Source organism: Mytilus edulis, chromosome 3 (assembly GCF_963676685.1).
Source record: "Mytilus edulis chromosome 3, xbMytEdul2.2, whole genome shotgun sequence".
NCBI lineage: Eukaryota > Metazoa > Mollusca > Bivalvia > Mytilida > Mytilidae > Mytilus > Mytilus edulis.
Window position 1 is genome coordinate 68,248,179 of NC_092346.1, and position 21,479 is coordinate 68,269,657.

At 31.7% G+C, this 21,479-nt stretch overlaps 1 protein-coding gene across 1 annotated transcript in view; it reads left to right on the plus strand.

Moving 5' to 3' along the window:
* The window catches only part of LOC139517213 (follicle-stimulating hormone receptor-like), an 85,641-nt gene that overhangs the window by 56,820 nt on the left and 7,342 nt on the right, over positions 1 to 21,479 (plus strand). Inside the window, exons 2-6 of the mRNA XM_071307967.1 lie at positions 9,383 to 9,454; positions 11,591 to 11,677; positions 17,999 to 18,073; positions 18,820 to 18,909; positions 20,269 to 20,337. Coding sequence (XP_071164068.1) covers positions 9,383 to 9,454; positions 11,591 to 11,677; positions 17,999 to 18,073; positions 18,820 to 18,909; positions 20,269 to 20,337 — 393 coding nt within the window. The remainder of the gene's footprint in view (positions 1 to 9,382; positions 9,455 to 11,590; positions 11,678 to 17,998; positions 18,074 to 18,819; positions 18,910 to 20,268; positions 20,338 to 21,479) is intronic.

A 21,479-nucleotide genomic window follows, 5' to 3' on the forward strand; every position in this document is an offset into this window, starting at 1 on the left:
AGTGTTCCCCCGGAAAGATTAGAAAGTGGGGAATGGCTACATGACAACGGGATGGCATAGCTGCATATTTATTCATCCTATACACCCAAACGAACGCCAATTTTGGCCAGAAATTCTTTCAGACATATTTCAATATCCGAGTCATCCCTTTGTGATATGAAGTGAGCACTCTCACAAGACGTAAATTGAAACAATGTTAACATATCTACAGAAACATAACCTATCGTATCATTAACAAAGAATACAAAGTTAGGAACTTTGGAGCAACAATTGTTGTGATGCCAGACAATGACATTTATTTTGATGTCTAATAGAAATCAGCCATTTATGACAGGTTTCTTCGTCATACGGACCTATATGTAAATAAGCATTATGTAACTCTAATAAGCTAAGCGATATTTACAATTTCAGGAGTACAATCAATTAATATTTGGGAAATATGACTATAACTGAAAATCTACAGAATATGATGCGACTCCTTATATACATGGGTCTACATATACACCATACTTTTTTTTTTAATTTAAAGTTTGTTCGTAATTGTATATTTGAATATATTTCTTTAAGAAATAGTATGTTTGTGAATTGCATAATAAGATCTCAATGATTATACAACAACAGCGCAAACAAAACTTCTTTTGAGAAATGTGACAGTCAACATCAAATTGCTCCATCAGTTCAAGAGTATTCCCAGTTCGACATTCAAAGTTAAGTACATCTGTTAATCTATTGTTACGACAAATGTACTTTTAAAGACAATAAGAACTATTACAATATTAAGAAAAGTTTATTTCTTATTTCTCATCAATTATGTTTTATGTTTTTTTTTGTAACAAACGTATTTGAAATCATTACGAACTTTGAGGAAGATTGGTTGTGTCAAAACTGTTACATACAAGGACAGTGCTAGTGTTCGAGAGTATGAAAGCACAACGACAACTTGCGTCTATAATCCCTAGATACGACAAATTGCGTCTATAATCCCTAGATACGACAACTTGCGTCTATAATACCTAGATACGACAACTTGCGTCTATAATCCCTAGATACGACAACTTGCATCTATAATCCCTAGATACGTCAACTTGCATCTATAATCCCTAGATACGGCAATCCCTAAATACGAAAAACTGCATCTATAATCCCTAGATACGAAAAACTGCAAGTATGATACCTTGATACGACATACTGCATGTTTGTCCCCATATACGACAAACCTCACGTGGAATCCCTAAATTCGTAAAAATGCAAAATACTTTTTGATAATCCCATATAAAGGAGGATGTGGTGTGAGTGCCAATGAGACAACTCTCCATCTAAAAATATAATTTATAAAAGTAAACCGTTATAGGTCAATGTACGGCCTTCTACACGGAGCATTGGCTCACACCGATTAATAAGCTATAAAGGGCCCCCAAATTACAAGTGTAAAACCATTCAAACGGTAAAACCAACGATCTAATCTATATAAAAAACTCGAAACGAGAAACATGTATGAATTACATAAACAAACGACAACTACTGTACATCAGATTCCTGACTTAGGACGGGTGCAAACATTTGCAGCAGCATTAAACGTTTTAATGGTACCAAAACCTCTCCCTCAAATACATGTATCATATACAAAACACCGAAAAGTTTTGATTGAGTAATATGATCCCCGAGTGTCATGCAAAATTAAATGTCTTATTTGTCATGTTTGGTTACCTAAAATATCATCAGGTATTTAAAATAAAATTCAGCTTCTTAGATATCATAATCATCTTAAAAGTATAAAATAAGATTAAAAGATATCTTCTAAGCATGAAACTATTTCTTATATCTATTGTCACAATTCACACATAAAGATGCTAAGTTAACAAACTCAGCATATATAAGAATTAAAAGTGTGTACCCCATACGCGCGTTTCGTCTTCAAAAGACTTATCAGTGACGCTCGAATAAAAAAGTAAAAACGTCAAAAAATAAATTCGATGTTCAAGAGCATTATTGAGGACCCAGAATTTTGAAAGTTAGCCATTCTACGTTTTTCATCTCTCATGTTTATCTGTTTATACAGTAAGACGTATCACCTTTTCTTAGCCTAGGAAACCTTTAGTGATTTGTTATGATAATCTTAAAGTTGTAATTTCATTGACTTGATTAAGCAATATTTTATTTCAGTTTGTTTTATTCGGCTAACATTTAAATTAATTGTATTTTATCATGTGACTGTCCATTTCATTAAGTTGTTGCAAATTGAAAAAGGGGAATATTTGCTTTTCACAAATAGCAATAAATTAAATAATAGCATTTCCTGCAATTAACTATGACAAGAAACAGTATTTGACTTGATATCGAATATAAGCAAATTACAAACTGTAAATCTTTTATCAAATTTTACCATATTCCAATTCTAAAAAGTTAATGACGTTATGTTTCTTGACTAATAAGGATGTATATTTGGAAAAGATAAATGAGATATGGGACAGTACCCTGATCAATTAAAGAAAATATCAAGATCATCTAAAAAAAAGTTTCAAAAGATAAGAGAGTACATCAGTGTTAAAAAGTTATTCGGTTGTTGTAAGACTCCAGTATCTCTCAATAACTTCGTGATGTCTCCTTTAAAAAAGGATCTATTTGGAAACTATTTTCATTTGTTAGTAATTCACTACCATATGGTTAGCAGTTGTTAATGTTACGTCTATGAAGAAATATTCGGGTAACTATCCCTTTTGCGATTGAAGACATGTTCGCAAAAGCAAAGAGTTGCTATTCGTTCGCGTACCCTAAACAAACGCTTGGCAGCTAATTCCTGATCCCTCTCCGTTAGTAAGAGCAATGCGATGCAACCATTGGACGTTTGACTTTGTACACATTGTTAAATCAGAATACTAGCAAACTATATCCTTCACACTAGATTAAGTGAAGTTTGACACGAAAAACTCTACACAAAATAATTGACAAAAGGGGTTTTGTTAGTAGTAAGAATGTCTATTGCATATATATTCAAATAAATATTATATGTAACCAAGGAATCAGACATGGTATATAATGTGACAATTGATTCACGGCTATTATTGGTATAGATGTTTTATATTCATTCTATTATTAACAAGTCATACCAAAGTAGGCTGATATGCAAGTTTCATTGAGTAATCATTTTTCTCAAAAATCATAATAAATGGCGTACATTGCGACATGCATTTGTTTGATTAAAACTATTTGCATAAATCTCCTTTAAAATGTCCATGAAGCTTAAATCAACATTTAAATAATAGAAGCCATTACAGACAATTTACTTAGCACTAAAACGTGTCCAGATGAATATCAAACCATTAACAGCATCAATTATAGTTAGACAAAATTATTATGGCATAAGTGCTTTTTCAGTTGCATAATTCACGGAAGAAATGTATGTCAAATAATTAGCTGCAACAAAAAACCCAGATTTGAAGAGCATTGAGGACCAAAAATTCCTAAGAAGTTTTGCCAAATGAGGTAATCTATTCCTGATGTAGAAAAGTATTAGTATTTCAAAAATTCAAAGTTTTGTTAACAGTTAATTTATAATTATAAACATATCAATGACAATTAAAGTAAACACAGAAGTGCTGACTACTGAACTGTTGATACCCTCGGGGAATTAAAACTCCACCAGCAGTGGCATCGAGCCACTGGTTGTAAATAAACTCATCATAGATACAAGGATTGAAATTTTATATTTACGCCAGACGCGCATTTCGTCTACAAAAGACTCACCAGTGACGCTCGAATAAAAAAAAATTAAAAGGCAAAAACAAAAAGGACGAAGTCGAAGATCATTGAGCATCAAAAATTCCTAAAAGGTCTGCAAAATCTAAAAATGCAGCTTTTGTCAGGTGAGTTAAAATCAAACGCCATATTTAATCTACTTTGAAAATACTACACTAAATACATATACCTATTGGATTTATTCATTTTTTTCTCGACCTGAATATGCATGAACTGGTGTTTAGGCAACATCGCGCCTTCCAGTTTCAATTAATCTATGATATCAAATGCAAAACAAAAAAACTAAAAAAATTAAAACCACAAGACTTACAACCTCAACAATACTGCAAAGTCAAGAACATACTTAAAATCAAGTATAGGAGTAAATGTAAAAACATGAAATCTTAATTTTGTACATCTTCAGACTTGCAACGGGTAATAAATAAACCTTTTCAAAACATTTCCCACGGAAATTGTTTAAATGCGGAAGGCTTACTATTTTTCTAAAAACGACTCTGAATTCAACGTTCAGTCGAACTCTTCTTTGTATTTTAATACCCAAACATCTAGACAATCGCTTTGTTCTAGTTTCTTGTGTACAATTTGGAAATTAGTATGGCGTTCATTATTACTGGACTAGTATATATTTGTTTAGGGGCCAGCTGAAGGACGCCTCCGGGTGCGGGAATTTCTCGCTACATTGAAGACCTGTTGGTGACCCTCTGCTGTTGTTTTTTGTTTTTTGTTTTTTATTTGGTCGGGTTGTTGTCTCTTTGACTACATTCCCCATTTCCATTCTCAATTTAATAGTGGATTTGCATTAAAAAAACATTCAGCCAGTTTGTGCTTAAAACACTTAACGTCAAGTAAACCTGTACTTGATTTGCGGTCATAAGTGGGATTCAAAAAATTGCATGTAATAACTTTTTTGTTTAAATCAGTGTGTGAATGCATTCGTTAAGAGCCCAAACAAATGAAACGGCATTTTAAATCTAGTATTGGATTTTTTCATTTGTTGTCGTCCTTAATTTGTATGAATTGGTGTTCAGCTAACAACATGTCTTCCAGTTTCAATTAATCTACGATCTCAAATGCAAAACAAACAAAAAAACGCATATTAAATTACAAGACCTGCAACCGCCACAATACTGCAAAGTCAAGTACATTCTTAAAATTAAGTATCGGAGTTAATGTATAAAAAACATCTTAATTTTGTTCATCTTCAGCCTTGCAACGGGTAAAAAGAAAACCTTTTCATAACATTTCCCACGGATTATTTTTTTAAATGCAGAAGGATTACTATTTTCTATAAACGACTCTGGATTCAACGTTCGTAAATCAGTCGAACTTTTCTTTGTATCTTAATACCAAAACATCTAGACAATCGCTTTACTTAACAAGAGTCGATGTGCAGGAAAAAACTCCATGTTGCCAGTGTGTGCTTAACACTTTATGTCAAGTAAACCTGTACTTGATTTGCTGTCATAAGTGGGATAAAACCTTTTGCATGTAGATCGCTTTTTGTTTAAATCAGTGTGTGGATGTATTTTTTTAAGAGCCATAAAAACGAACACATTTGCAATCAGATTTTTCAAATGTTTCGGGTAAAATACTAATCGTTTGTGAACAAAACGTTTCTGCTGCCATATATCGTGGTTGTGTGGCATTTGTCCTTCCATGAGCACCTATGCACCTATAGTTATGATGTTGAGATGTAAGTAAACTTATATTTGCAAATCTTTTGAGCTTTTCTTGATTAATAAAGCTGTAATGGTCTGTGCTAAAAAAATATATAAAGAAAATATGTATGTATGTGACTTATTTTCTATACATTAAAATGCTGTCAATTTTTTTTATTCAAATTTAAAAAATATATTAAATTAGTCAAATTCGTTTTTATATTTCAAAAATTCAATCCTAACAAATCAATCATACATACAAGCAAAAAATATTAATTATCACATACACAATGATCACCCATACAAGATACAATTTCGATCTCTGGATTTCTTATGACCATGCTTGTCAAGCCTAGATGTGAAGGTATTGCAATAAACACTTTTCATAACATTCAATATTGTTGAGATGTGTTCCAGACAAAAATCATATTATGTTTGTATTAGGCAAGTGTAAGAGGATCAAGTAGGATTTTGATATGCTGTATTTAGAATATCACCGTGTATCATGTTTTAAACAATAAATGGAATAATTTCTATACTAAGTTTTTTTTCATATTTACAATGTGCAACAAACTGCAATATAAAGATTTATCGGTAAGTATGTGTCCTATGATGTGTCCTCGCTGATAATGTCAGTATCAGTAGACTGGCCGTGATATAAAAATTATCGGGTCAGTACGCAAATGACATGCGCGAATGCAACGCGTAAGGATCTACTTTCTCTTTTCATTCTCAAAATTGCGCGTGATTTTTTTTTCGCAGAAATGCACGAGTTTTTTGGTGAAATTCGGAATGAAACACTTGTCATTGTTTGAAGCTCCCACAAAGTTAGTTTAGCCTTTTTGAACGATTGTTGTGAAAATATGCCATGGACAGAAAATGTATGAAAACCCCGATAAACTTATAAAAAACACGTTATCTACACTATTATTGATAAATGAAATCCAAGCTTTCTTTGCTATTCACAAGGACGTACAACTAACAGTTACATTACGTTCATGCTGTTCCAATCTGAGTTTTTATTCATAAAATACCAATACATAGCCTAGTTCTGTTCCAAGTATAGTTTTCTTTTTCTGCTTCTTGAGAAGTATTTGATTTACCTGTTCAGTCACAATAAAGTGTTACAATTCATATTTAGACGCAACACATAGATAGTGACCAAAAAGGTACCGCTATCGCATGAGAGAATCTAGGGAATAAAATGAAATGGACGCATTTTCGACATGTTTGTGGGACTGTCATATACAATTTTAAAAGATGTTTTTCATTGTCAATATAAAGACAGATATTCATAAAATGAAGAGCACAAAAGAGAACTTATTTAAATGCAGATCTTCTATATATATATATAGGATAAATTTTTCATATGACCGTTTACAATTCTCCCCTTTCGATGACTTTCTTTATTATTTTTCTCCTCGATTACTATGAAATATTTGTCCCTGGTAGTGGAACCAGGAGATTATAATCCATCAGTCAATTGGCCTACGCATTAAAAAGAATAAACAATTTGAAATATAGAGATTGTTCAGATTAATCTTTGTGACAAATAAAGCCGCAGTATTAAGTAAAATGCCACAACTGTTATTTTTATATCCGACGGGATGGAAGAAAGTAACGTACATTTGTTAAGCAACATAGTGTTTGTAATCAACTGGTGTGGTTCTAACAATTGTTATTACAATGCGACAAGACTTAAGTCTAATCTATATATGATAGTACTTTACATAATATGTATCAAAATACTAAACAAAATCATTATTTTCATTTCATAGAATTCCATAGACTAATTATCCTATTTGTGTCAAACAAGATGAAAAATAATTAAGTTCAAATGTGTCACTAGATTCTATATTTGCTCTATTGAAAATAATAATGACTTTCTTTTACAATTCGCTAGCCTTGCATCAATGATTTTTTAATTGAATGGCATACAATACGGGACTCTTTGGTCCCTTGAATTCATAACTCTTAAAAGTATGACAGTTGTATTAGATGTAATTCTAGACATTTGTTACATATCAGTATTTCTAATTTGAATTTCATCATATTAATGTTATTTCAGTCTTCTTTAGAAGAAAATACAGCAATATTAACCCTTTTTAAAATAGATAATTTGATCAAGTTTCAGAAAGTCTCCCGGAACTTAAGACGAGCACGTTATCACGGTACCAACTAATTATGGAATCTTGTCAATATTTTTTTAAATAAGCAATAGTAGTATATAAGAGGGTTGATCGGCTTGAAGAGCAGAAAACTGACGATTGGAAAAATGTATGTAAGATAGTAATTTCGATTTGCCAAAGGGTTCCCATGGACCGTCGAACAATTGTTGCATATATTCATAATAACGTTATAACGCCATCATTCTAATAGGATGCTGCGGCCTCATTTTCTACTTCTCGCATAACTGGCATGTCAAGACTTTTGATGAATAAAACAATGTTGACAAATGCATTTGAAAATTTTAGTCAATATGGATGACAATAAATTTTGGCAGATTCTTGGAAATGTTCAGTTGTTTTAATTACTTGTTTCATTTTATGTTTCAATCTCTGAAGTACACAAAAATCTGAATATCTTTCCTTTTGTTTCTCATTTTAGTAGTTCAGATAATTAAACTTTTTGTGCAATGCTACATGAAAGGCATGGCTGTATAACATGTTAAGAGAATACTATTAATTCCAGTGGAATTAAAAGCATCTTTATTGTAATCTACTGAAAATACAATAACTATATCATTTTGTCATTGTTTATGGCTTTTGTGATTTAAGAAAGAATTTTACTAATTTAAATATATTGGTATCTTGAAAATATCAATGCTATAACTGCATATTATAAACTATAAATAACGAAAATGGTCCGATGAAAAAGTAACAGAAACTAATGATAACGATTTATTGAGGAAAAACGATTGTCAAAATAGGAATATATTCCTAGTTACATCTAAACAAGGAGAAATTGTATATTTTTACAGATATTAAAATGGACACTTAATACAGAATCATTTAATTAACATGATTTAACAAGATACCTGTTTAGATGTTTAGACTTAAGTAGCCACCTATATGTTTGTAGGTGATTTTCATATTGAAGTTCCTGTCCAATTGACGGAAATAGCATATTTCAATTCATTATTATTTGTTTTTAAATATTTCTGTGACGCTTTAAGTCTGCATATAAGTGTCTATTGATCTTCAACAGATTGCCATTTAAAGAGAGGGACAGTATTTACAAAATACTATCTATTCTAAGTTTTGACTACGTCCTTGTCCAAAATCAGGAACCTCGTCAATACAAATTTTCACGCAATTTTGCCTAACAAGTGTCATTACTAATTTGAAGTATCTGGCATAAGTATAATTAATTTATTATAGGATAGAATACTATTTTTAGCATTAACAGTATCTCATTGGTAATTATACTATTTATACTTATATTTATATGAAGAAATGGATTATGTTTAAACGCCTCTCGAGAAACATCAGAACCTTAATATAAATATAAAAAGATATGGTATAATTGTCATTGAGACATCTCACCACAAGAGACCAAATGCCATGGAAGTCTATGCAAGTTATTTGATGGAAACTCCTTTGAATTTAATTACCACTTATATCAACTTTCGGCAATGCAGAGCATGTGCACCGTAATTTTGGTGTTTATTTTGTTGTTCTAGAATTGAATGTCCTTGGAATTGCCTTCTTCTGTATTTCCTTTTAATTTTTTTTTATTGCGGATACTTGTCCATATCACAAGGTCGTAGGTTACCTGTAGTTTTCTATTTAGTCAAGACTTCTGACAGTATGGATAGCCGACTGATTCATTGAAGTTTAGATAAAAAGGAAATGTTCAAATCAATGAAGGTTTGATGCTTGTAACTGATCATTAGATATGCGAGTCTTTGACCTCTGGTTTGGCGACATTTCTATTATATTAACGTTCCTTTGTGCTTCATTTTACAGATATTTCAGTGGAACATTGATAAGAATAGTTCCTGAAAAAGCATTTGAAGCGTTTCCTCTGGTTTCGAGAATGTAAGTATGTGAAGTGATATAGATACAATGGATAAGCGTTGATTCTTGAAAAAAATACCATGAGCCCGGAGGGCGAATGGTTTGTTTTTCATGAATCAACGCTTATCCATTGTATATATAACTTAAACTATTGTGTTAATGTCTTTTCAAAATTAAAGCCTATTCTTAATTAGAAGGTATTGTAAGTGAGTTTAAATAACCAAGTTATCGTGACAAACGATGCATATCAATAAATTATATATCCCAAATAAATCGTCAAAACAATACAAATATTACACAACACGTCTGCCCTTAAAGATCTTTATTTATCAGGCATCTGAATATTATCTGTTTTGACAAAATGAGACATAATCGATCTGATTACTAATAAGATTGAGAATAAAAATGGGGAATGTGTCAAAGCCGGGGACAATAACTTGACAAAGAACAAATATTATAAAGCATTTGTCCGGATTTTCTAACAAGAAGCCTTATTCTAGGCACATCACGATTTTCTAGCATAGGAATATACAGATAAACAGATAAAATCATACTATTTTAATTTACAAAACAAAACTGGACACCTAGAATGTAAACATTTTTGTTTTAAACATGTGGAATAGCCAACAATGATCCGATAATAAACGACCAAACTCGCTTTTATTAAACAAAATATCCACAATAACTTGCAAAACAAGAAACAAAAACAGGAAAACTAGCGAATAGGGACAACAAAAAGAACACAAGGATTCGAACCTAAACCGAAAAGTTCTAACTCATTGAGCTTAACTATGAAACATCGCGGCTACCAATCATACTATACGATTGCATATTATTGTATATATAAACGTACAACCCCTGTGTGTCCGTTGTACCGATGTATATCATATATTCATTTATATATATAAATCAGACATTTAAATCGTAACCTATTGGTAGCCGAGAGGTTTCGTTGATACGTTGATGTTGATGTCACACGTAACAGAATTCATGGACGGGTTCGATTCCCAGTGAAGGTATATAGAATTTACAAAAAAAAAAAGTTTTAAAATAATTCCATTAGTGAATAGAAATCAGTAAATTGGCCAATTCAAACTTAATGAAATTAGACACACAAAGAAAACAATTGAATATAATTTGGTGAGTCCATTTCAGCGACAATTTCGGACGCGTTGATTCTAGAAAAGAATCCACGGTAAATGAATAGGTTGACGTCACCACAATCGTTTAAGACAAATATACAGTTGTATCATATATATGCATTTTTTAAAGGAAATTCGTTAAATACACAGTATTTAATGAAAGTAAAATACCTCACTTATTCTTATAATTATCATGTCCCAATAATATGAAACCGTCTATTTTCGTTTAGCATTTGAAGTATTCTCTTTATCTCAAAATTCTAACGTAGTATTGTTACGATAATGTCGCTTATATTTTTCACCGAAAAGAACTGATATTGACACCTCCTAATTTGTTATAAAATATCTAAAACAGACACCCGATAATTATAAAATCTTTTTCCAATTTTGTCTTTTTAAAATAATAGTCATTTTGATATTTGCGGTGTCAACTTGATTCTCTTGGTCTATTTCACAAAACTTAGATAAAATAACAGTTCTCAAAAATTTTCTATCACCAAATGAAATTTAGAATGGAATCAGGGAAAGTGTCAAAGAGACAAGAAGCTGACTACAGGGCAGAAAACAGCCCAAGTTAATAAATGGGTCTTCAACACAGCAAAAATCAAACTGTCTACTAGTTAAGAGAAAATGAACATCACAATAAACTCCGAAACATTGATGAACCAAAATGAAAAAAAAAACTACGAGACTAACAAAGGCCAGAGGTTCCAGGTAACAATGCGGAGGTGTTTAACATGTTTTAGGAAATCTAACCCCCCTTAATACATCTAGCCAACGTAGAATGAGATAAAACATAGAAATATGCATGATGCTAGAACAGGTTACAGAAGAAACTAAGCAAAATGACAAAATCAACATAAATTAACGAAGGATAAAAAGCGGTTACTGACATGCCAGCTCATTTCAATAGTGAAATAATTGCTCTCATTATACAGTTCGTTTCACTAAATCATCTCATATTCAAGGATTTTAATACCGTTGTACTTTTATAATTTTATTTTACTATTTTCAGATTTTTTAGATATTTGGACGAGAGCCCGTGTGTGCTTGAGAAACTAACACCTTCGTGTTTTGATGATTTAGATTTTCTAAAAGTGATGTAAGTATAATATATACTTGAACAATTAAATTTAAATCGTTTCATTATTTTTTATCTTTATGTAAAATATAGAATTTGTAAATGCACCACTGAAGTAAAAACAATGTTGTTTGTGTTGACTATAACTGCTAACGTTGTTAATTTTATCGACAGTACACCATTGATTCCATATATTTAATGTTATATAGGTGGCATGGTACTGCCTTTCCGTGAAAACATATGCATACCAATACTTTTAACTCTATGTTATGTAAGAGATGTTAGTCATATTTAACTTCCATTAAAATATAAAGAATATGCATAATTTTACTCCAAATATTAATAATTCATTTAGATTTTGATTTCCCATCGGAATATTTATTCTATTTAATAATTCCAAAGGAGAGAACATTGACATTGAAAATGGATTTCAAACAGATAAGGAAAACTTAGGTTCATATTCAAATTTTAATTTTACCGATGCAAAATAGTACTCATGCGGGATGCATAAATATGCAGTCACAAATAGTCTATACTGCAATTTTAAATTCAGTGCCTCATGACGGGTAACGCATCGTTCTTTTCATTTTGAAGCTCTTTTAGGGTGCCATAGGTGACCTGTTTTAGGCTAAATTGATGCCCCAATCCGTCATAATTTACCATCAGTGTCTGTCTAAATGTCAAACCTTCAACAGTTTGTAGAACCCAACGTATATTGATATGTTTATTTTTTTTCACAGTATGATAAAAAAAAAACAGAAATCAATCGTTATAAAAGTACATTTTTTAAGACATATTGTTATTCAATATGTCCTACCCATTGGAATATCCCTTTCCTTTGATAATTAAATATTTAAGATTGTAGAACTTGTTGTTTCCATAATCTTGTTACATACAGTGTATTTCGATTTGGATTTTTGATCAGGTAGGAAAGAAGGATAGACCGATATTCAATATTTTGGCACACTGTATAAATCATTTTGAACACAAAGTAGAATATTTGTTTTGTTTGATTTCATTTCATTCCAAGTGTTGATTGATTGATTGGTGGTGTTTAACGCCACCACTATCTACACAGTTGTGCTATTTATGAACGAGTCCGTCCGGAGTGCACAGAGAGAACCACTGACCTTCGGTAGAAAAACTTAAAATTATAGTTAAGATTGTAGTCTAGCGCACCTGCAAAGTGTGGGATTCGAACACAAAACCTTAATATTGCCAGCCTAGAGAATAGTAAAACAACAAAAATACCGAACTCAGAGGAAAATTTAAAACGGAAAATCCCTAATAAAATGTCAAAATCTTAAGCTCAAACACATCAAACGAATGGATTGTTAAGCGATACAGTTGTTCGACTACTTATTCCACTCGGCCACCACTAAGTGAGAAGTTGGAGTCAACTCTTTGACTTGAAATTTTACACACGGAATAACTGTGTTTCAGTTGTAGTTGGTAGTCACACCTATTGTGACATCAACTGATTTGATTTTGCATGCGCAAATCGACGATTGACACATGTGGAGCAGGAAATTCTTACCCTTCCAGGAGACCTACGTTCACCATCAGTTTTTGATACTGTTAGTGTCGCTCGATCTGAAGTTTTCTATGTAGAGTTTTTTGAAAATATAAGTAGTTTTAAGAAAATATAAGTTCATTGTTTCGTCGTATTTCGTATTTCCCAAAACGGTTGATAGTGATTCTTCGATTCATTTATTTTGGGTGTCCACTTGGTATCTACCGCCTTTTATATTGTCAATGTCGTTCGCTGGTTATTTAAATATCTTGGTAAAGGATGTTTAAGCTTGTTAAGTTATCGTACATAAACGTTAACACGCAACTGTTATTTTTCTTTAAAGCTAATTAGATTAAGGTAGGTCTAAATCACAACAAAAAGCGATAAACAGTATGGTTTCTTATTTATCTAAATCAAACTATGTTTGCACTTGGTTCTTACGGATAACAATATCAAATATAATTGTTGTTGCATGCCACAGCAAATGCGCTATCTTTATTTTTAATGTCAAATGCAGGCGTTCATTAGAGTGATCGTTAATAATCTGACATTTTCAAATAAGGTTTGACATATAAATTTGTTATGAAATATCACCAAATTACAACTTCCTAAAATAATTCGTATTTTGAAAATACGCGCATTTGTTAAAATCTAGAAATAGATTTAGTTTAATCGTGATTTATGGAATATCTGTCGTTCATAGAATAAATTTAGAGATAATGCATGTCTATAATAGTTACCATGACATGTCATTGGATCTAATGGCAAATAACATGCTACTGTTCAGACGTCATATCACCAACGCTTATTAAATCATGATGGACATTTTCTGGGGGGGTTTCGCTGCCAAACTAAGCTTAACAAATGCTCGGATCAGATCTCAATTAAACTACCAAGGAAAAGTATCATTTTCTTTTTCATAGCATTAGGTTGCTCTGATGCAGATGTCAACTTTGGAGAATTATGAATCAATGTATGAGTGTAATGTTCTTCACAGATTCATTAACAATAAAAGTAGGAATGTTATTGGGAATATTTAGAAAAAAGTCTTCTGACATTTTATTAAAATGATTTAAAATGACGGTAGCTATGAATGGAGGAAAAGCTAAATTTATGATTATTATGCATTAAGTAGACTTCAAATTTCTAAAACTGAATAATAAATTGCTTTCTATCACATGTGACTAGTTTATTCTGATGTTATTTCTTAAATGGTAAGACATAAAACTCAGTTATTCAGTTTATGGAGGCTAAAAAGTAAAATCACAAAAATACTACTCCGAGGAAAATTCAAAAAGTGAAATCCCTAATGAAATGTCAAAATAAAACTCTCTAACACATTAGACAAATGGATAACTACTGTCATATAACTGACTTGGTACAGTCATTTTCATATGTAGAAAATGGTGGAATAAACTTGGTTTTATAGCTAGCTTAACCTTTTACTTGTATGACAGTTGTATGAAATAGTGTTTTTGTACTACAGAGCATATAAGAAATTCATAGATACATATCTGAAATTAACTCTTACACGCAGTATTTTAAAATTAATTTCGTTCGATGATATGAATTTTAATACAAGTTGGAGCCGTTTAAAACGACCGTAAAACCTCATTTGATTGATCACCTTAATTTCATTAAGTACAAACACAGCCGCATACGTTTTAGTTAAAGTCGAACGATTTCGAAGGTATACGCTAGACACACGCTTGAGCTGGATGAAAATGTTTATGCTTCCGAAAAATTTCCTCGAGTTGTAGCATTCACCAAGCGTATACCGTTGTATTTCGACGTACTTCAAACTTATGCAACGTGCTTTTAACGGTTGCATAGCGTTCCTCTGGCGTGCAGCTAACGTAAACCGACTTTGTCAATATTCTCTGTACGTTTAGTGCACGCCGGTGTATACGCCAATGTGTGACGCCGGCAGTACGAATTTATTGTGAATGCAGTTTATGTTTGATTGTGAAAGATACCAGAGGGACAGTCAAACTCGTAGATAGAAAATAAACAGACAAATAATAGTACACATGATACAACATGAACCCCGCCAAAAATGGGGGTGATCTCATGTGCTCCGGAAGGGTAAGCAGATCTCCCAAAGAATATACAATAATCAATTTTTTTTATCATAATGCAATTTATAAATGTTTTGTGTCCGATGTGCTTTTCATGTTTTGTCTGCGTTACGAATGTGTAAACTCAAACACTTGAAAGCCAAGGAAACATATATCAGTACCTGAACACGCGAAGAGCTAATAATGTTCATATATATGCAAGGAGATATATATATTTATAAATGCCTAGGAATGTAACTAACACGCTAATTAGTGTTATGAAAATAGTTGTTATAATTTATATATTCACGCAATATTTAGCTCAACAATTATACTCGTCAGGAGGGTGCACCCAACCCGGTAAAATCAGATGCTGTTCATTTGCAATTTATTTTCAAACTTATCCGCGCCTAAATAAATTGAATGTTGATTTTTTGGCTATTGTCAGAAAAAATATTAAAATATGAATCCCAATGCTAATCTGTTTGACAGCGCAATTACATGTAATAAAATATATTTCACAATAACTCTTGTTGGCGAATGATATTATAGTCTATTTATTTCTATTTCTGCATAACCATATTAAATCATGTTATATTATGAATGGGACATCATATACGTCAATTTACATTGCTTTTAGAGAACATCCGTGAGAATAATTGACGTCACTGACAGTAGAAATATAGTAATTAACATGTAAATTTATTTTTCAGTCCTTGTAAATTTTACAGAATCCATATCTATTAGAACATTCGTTCTAATTTCTGCATCTTTGCGTTTCACTTATTTTGTACATCTAAACTTTGTGACAAAGATATATTCTAGACTACATAAAATGTCATTAAGGAGATTAGTTCATTCAGGCAAGTGACATGTTCAACAGAACGTACAATCAAGCACCTAAGGCTTCTTTTATAATGAAATCAAATGTTCAAGCCAATATGTTTAATTTTAAAGCACACATAGCCGATATATTCTTCTAACTGCAATGATTAATACCGAGAAAAATTTTCAACTCATTACCTGCATATGTAATGTGCATTTCCCAACTCATTGGGTATTCAAGAGCTTGCAACTGCTATTCATACTTTATGAAATGTCACCAGTGTCTGTGAAGAAGACTGATGAACCAATGTCATTTCAAAGATCGTCTCTACCTTTTTCTAAAAAAAAAAAACTTCATCGGAAGATACCAAGATCTTGCGGATAAATATTCCGTAGCAACTTCACAAATATTACATAATGGTCATGAAATATAGATTCTAGCAACTGACGTTGTTTATTATCTGAATAACGTGTTAGAAGGTCATACAAGTGAGAGGTTTAGGTAGCTATAAAACAGTTTTATTCCACCATTTTCAACATAAGGAAATGTTTGTACCAATTCATGCATATGATAGTTGTTTCCATTCGTTTTATGTTTGAAGCTTTCGATTTTGTCATTTGTTAAGATACTTTCCGTATGAAATGTTCCTTGTATATCGGATTTGTTTTTTGTTATTTTACTCTTTGATACGATGATTTCTAGTCAAATCTCGATGATTATTGTATTTTTATTAGCCATGAAATTAAAAGCGACATATGCATAAACAGCTCTTTTGAAAAAAGGATTATGTCTCTTACCCGATCTATGCATCCTGTGTACAGATTTTAAGTTCATTATTTCAGCTCAGTAACTATTGAAAAAAGGACGTATTGTCACAATTAATCAAATTGACATGCCTTCGAATGACTCTGTTAATACGAACCGTATTGTAAAACTTTCCGTATTTCATTTTCCCCATTAATCGAGTTGTTTCCTGTACACTGCCAGATATCATGAAGAATAAAGTATAGTTGTATAAGAAAGTTTTCTAATACTTTTTGATGTACTGATCGTCTAGGCATATTTCATGCCAGTATTTATAAAAAGTAGAATCACAAAAATACTGAACTCCGAAGAAAAATCAAAACGGAAATCCCTAATGAAATGGCAAAATCAAAAGCTCAAACACATTAAACGAACGGATAACAACTATCATACTTATGATATCTTACTATCCTTTTCTATATTCCCTTTGATTTTGGGTGTTGCATAAGACTGTCAACCGGTTCCATCTTGCTCTTGGCCAAGGCTTCATGTGCTATATTTATAAATATATTGCTTTTTTTCCATTTTCCATTGCCACTTGATGTTCTAAGATTTGAAATTCTAATGAATTGTTGTTTCTTATCACGTTCATCAACAAAGATAGCATATCGTGGTCTCCCACCATAAGGATGGGTACTATCCCAATTAATATATAAAAAGTAAAATTACAAGAATACTGAACTCCGAGGAAAATTCAATCGGAAAGTCCCTAATCACATGGCAAAATCAAGTGACAAAACACATCAAACGAATGGACATCAACTGTCATATTCCTGACTTGGTACAGGCATTTTCAAATGTAGAAAATGGTGGATGGAACCTGGTTTTATAGCGCTAAACCTCTCACCTTTACAACAGTCTCATCAAATTCCATTATATTAGCAACGATGTGTGAACAAAACAGACATAATAAATAAAATAGTCAAAATATGGGTAGAGAAGTCATCACTGTGTTATAATAAACTGCGTTGGCTATCTGATTGGGAAGGCCATATAGAGTGTGTAACATTCATTACTCCTCTTTAGGACAAAGACAGGTTTTTTGAAGAATTTAAACTGGTGTAGATTAGAACTTCTGTCATTATCGTCGAAAAAATACTGACTATTACAGTATTTTATGAATGTTTTTTTTCATGTTTCAGAGGAATAACTGGTTGCCATCGCCTGCATACAATTGAACCCGGTGTGTTTGGCAGATTCCGTGTCCTTAACAGAATGTAAGAAGTTTAAGTAAAAAAAAAAAGAAATCGTTATTTTACAATTACAATTTTATTTATTTTTGTTTTATCAGGCAGTGAGTACAATATCGTAAAACCTCATGCCTTGAATGCATCGACTGCACAGTTATTACATTCACCATCACCAAATAACGCCACCGACATACCAAACATATTCATAAAGAATACAACATATGTGCCCTAATATATATATGGTATATTTATTTACAGTCAGACTTCCCAATATATATGTCCATTTCTCTCTTTGAATACACATGTTGTAGAAACATATTGTATACGTTAAGTATACGCATGAAACATGAAAATCACGGAAAACTAGTATATGAATTTACTGTAATATCACAGACATTCATTATTTCATGTCGTTAACTTATAAATAAAAATATACACCATTTCCTGTCACTTAGCAAAAACACAAAATGACATTGGCAGATGGATTGAGTTCCGATTTGAGAGATTCATTTATTAAGAACACTGCACGATTGTTACAATACCTACTGTTTATATTACGTAAATTTCCTTTAAAAAAAGACTGACGGTTATAGATTTTTTTAACTTATTAAATTCCTGTTTATTACAAATCATGAAGACATTTGTAAAATCTTGAACAGTCAGGTTCTTACTAGATTGAAGAAAACATATACACTCACAGAAAAAAGATGACATTTAATAATATTAAAGCTAAGACAAATAATTATAGATATAATTATGCACTTTTATTTTAGACACATACTTCACAGTGGTTTGACAAGTGTGCCAAATTTTGAGAATTTTGTTACTGTCAATAAAGATCAAAATGGTTTAATAGATGAAATGTAAGTTAATCAAGGTATAAGGTCAATTGAAAAAAAAAGAAACAAACTCCGAGGAAAATATTAAACCGATAAGTCCTTAAGCAAATTCATAATCCCAAGTTCAAATACATCAAACACATTAAACGAATGGATAACAACTGTCATATTCCTTACTTGGTACATGCATTTTTTTCTTTTCTCGATGTAACAAATACCTATTTGCTGATGTGTTCCCCTGGAATGAACTCCGTTAGTAATATTAAGAGCAAGATTTTGGACACCAAAAGATAAGTGAACCATTGGAGCCGTATTACCTATACTTGGTCAGCATACTGAAGAAAATTATCAGTAGTATTAAGATCACTTATTAGACCAACCACTTATAAAGCACCTTAGGATGATAGAGGAAATTCTTACACAGTGATATTTCCCATAATATGTCAATCAATGGACAACACCGGTACTTTTAGATAAAGTATTCGGGCTTTTTATATGAGACTTATCGAAAATAACCATATTTTTAAGTGACGAAAAAGTCTTTCACAATAATAATATTTTAAACACATTTTATTCTCCAATTTATTTATATTGTAGTCCTGTGGTGTTGAGTTGTCATCTTAATGTTATATTTCACATGGCTATAAAAGGGGAGGTTTGGCATGCCACAAAACCAGGTTCAACCCGCCATTTTTTTTCTTTAAAAATGTCCTGTACCAAGTCAGGAATATGACCATTGTTATATTATAGTTCGTTTCTGTGTGTGTTACATTTTAACGTTGCGTCGTTTGTTTTCTCTTATTTTTGAGTAAATTCACATTGCGATAAGACGTGTCACGGTACTTGTCTATCCCAAATTCATGTATTTAGTTTTGATGTTATATTTGTTATTCTCGTGGGATTTTGTCTGTTGCTTGGTCCGTTTCTGTGTGTGTTACATTGTAGTGTTGTTTCGTTGTTCTCCTCTTATATTTAATGCGTTTCCCTCAGTTTTAGTTTGTTACCCCGATTTTGTTTTTTGTCCATGAATTTATGAGTTTGAACAGCGGTATACTACTGTTGCCTTTATTTATCTACTTTTTATGACCTTCAAATGTAAAAACAAAAAGTTAAACTTTCATTCAAAATAGCAGTGATATTTCTGTCCTGATGATTCCATTTGTTCGTACTTACAATAAAGTTAAGTAACCAGTTCAATTCTTAATTGTCAGTTGTGTTTTAAGTTGACAAACTGTTGTGGTAAGCTGATCAATTGGTGATATTTTCTTAACTTCGATAATACTCGTTACAAAATTTATGCGTCTGAGAGAATTGGATGTTACAATTTTTCTTTTGTTTTAATGGATGAACGTTAGAAAATAAAATAATTTCTCATCTTTTAAGTGACTTGTCTAATAATCGAATAGAAGAAATAAAAGAACATGCATTCCTAAGTGTGAAGGTGAATATACTGTAAGTATCTTTAATTTCTTCATTTGTAAATCCTTGAATTATTTCTTCATTTTTGTATTTACTTAAATTGTCCTGGTGGTATTTTGTGAAATTGTCCACTGTTATTATCAAACACAATCTTCTTAAAGAGTACTCAAGTCATATAAAAAGAAAACAAACAAATGATCTAAAACTTTTACCATATAAACCTCATTGCTAATATCAAATAATGTTTCTATGGTAGAAAAATAATAAATCTCCAAATAGGTTCCTCTAATGCATATTGATGGCCAAATGTATACAAAAGGAATTATGTACATCATATAGACAGGATATTAACGTCACACGTTGGCCAAAAATAGATGTAAAGTTGTTTGATCTGATTTATATAAATAATCTTATAATTTTGAAATGTCCCTTGGGGACTTAATTCGTGTGAATTAACGACCTTAGTTATGTCTCTCCTATTTTTTTCGCATTGGATTTGTTTGTCAAAACTTATATACTAATAATCTGTTTATTAGTTGCCCTTCTTGGACGTACTTGAAAATTTAATATAAGAACCAGAGTCGATTCAATAAAATGATAAATGTAAAACTCACCTACACAAAGAAGATAGGGTATGATTGCCAAAGAGACAAATTCTCCACCAAAAGACGTAGAACAAACTACTATAGGTCATTATTTGACATCCTATTTAAAGGAGTTGCAGTTTGATTGCTATTGAGACAAATTTCCACAACATACCAAATAACATAGAAATTAACCGTACAGCCTTCAACAATGAGAAAAACCCATACTGCATAGTCCGCATTAAAAGGGCCCAAAATGACAAATGTAAAACAATTCTAACAAGAAAACTAACGACCTAATGTATGTTCAAAATGCTTAATGAAAAAAAAAATATGTATCACTGCAACAAACAACAACCACTGAGTTACAGCCTAAGGAGCCTGTAATTCAGTGGTTGTCGTTTGTTTGTGTGTTACATATTTGTTTTTCGTTCATTTTTTTGTATATAATTAGGCCGTTAGTTTTCTCGTTTGAATTGGTTTACATTGTTATTTCGGGGCCTTTTATAGCTGCTTATGCGGTATGGGCTATGCTCATTGTTGAAGGCCGTACGGTGACCTATAATTGTTTACTTTTGTGTAATTTGGTCT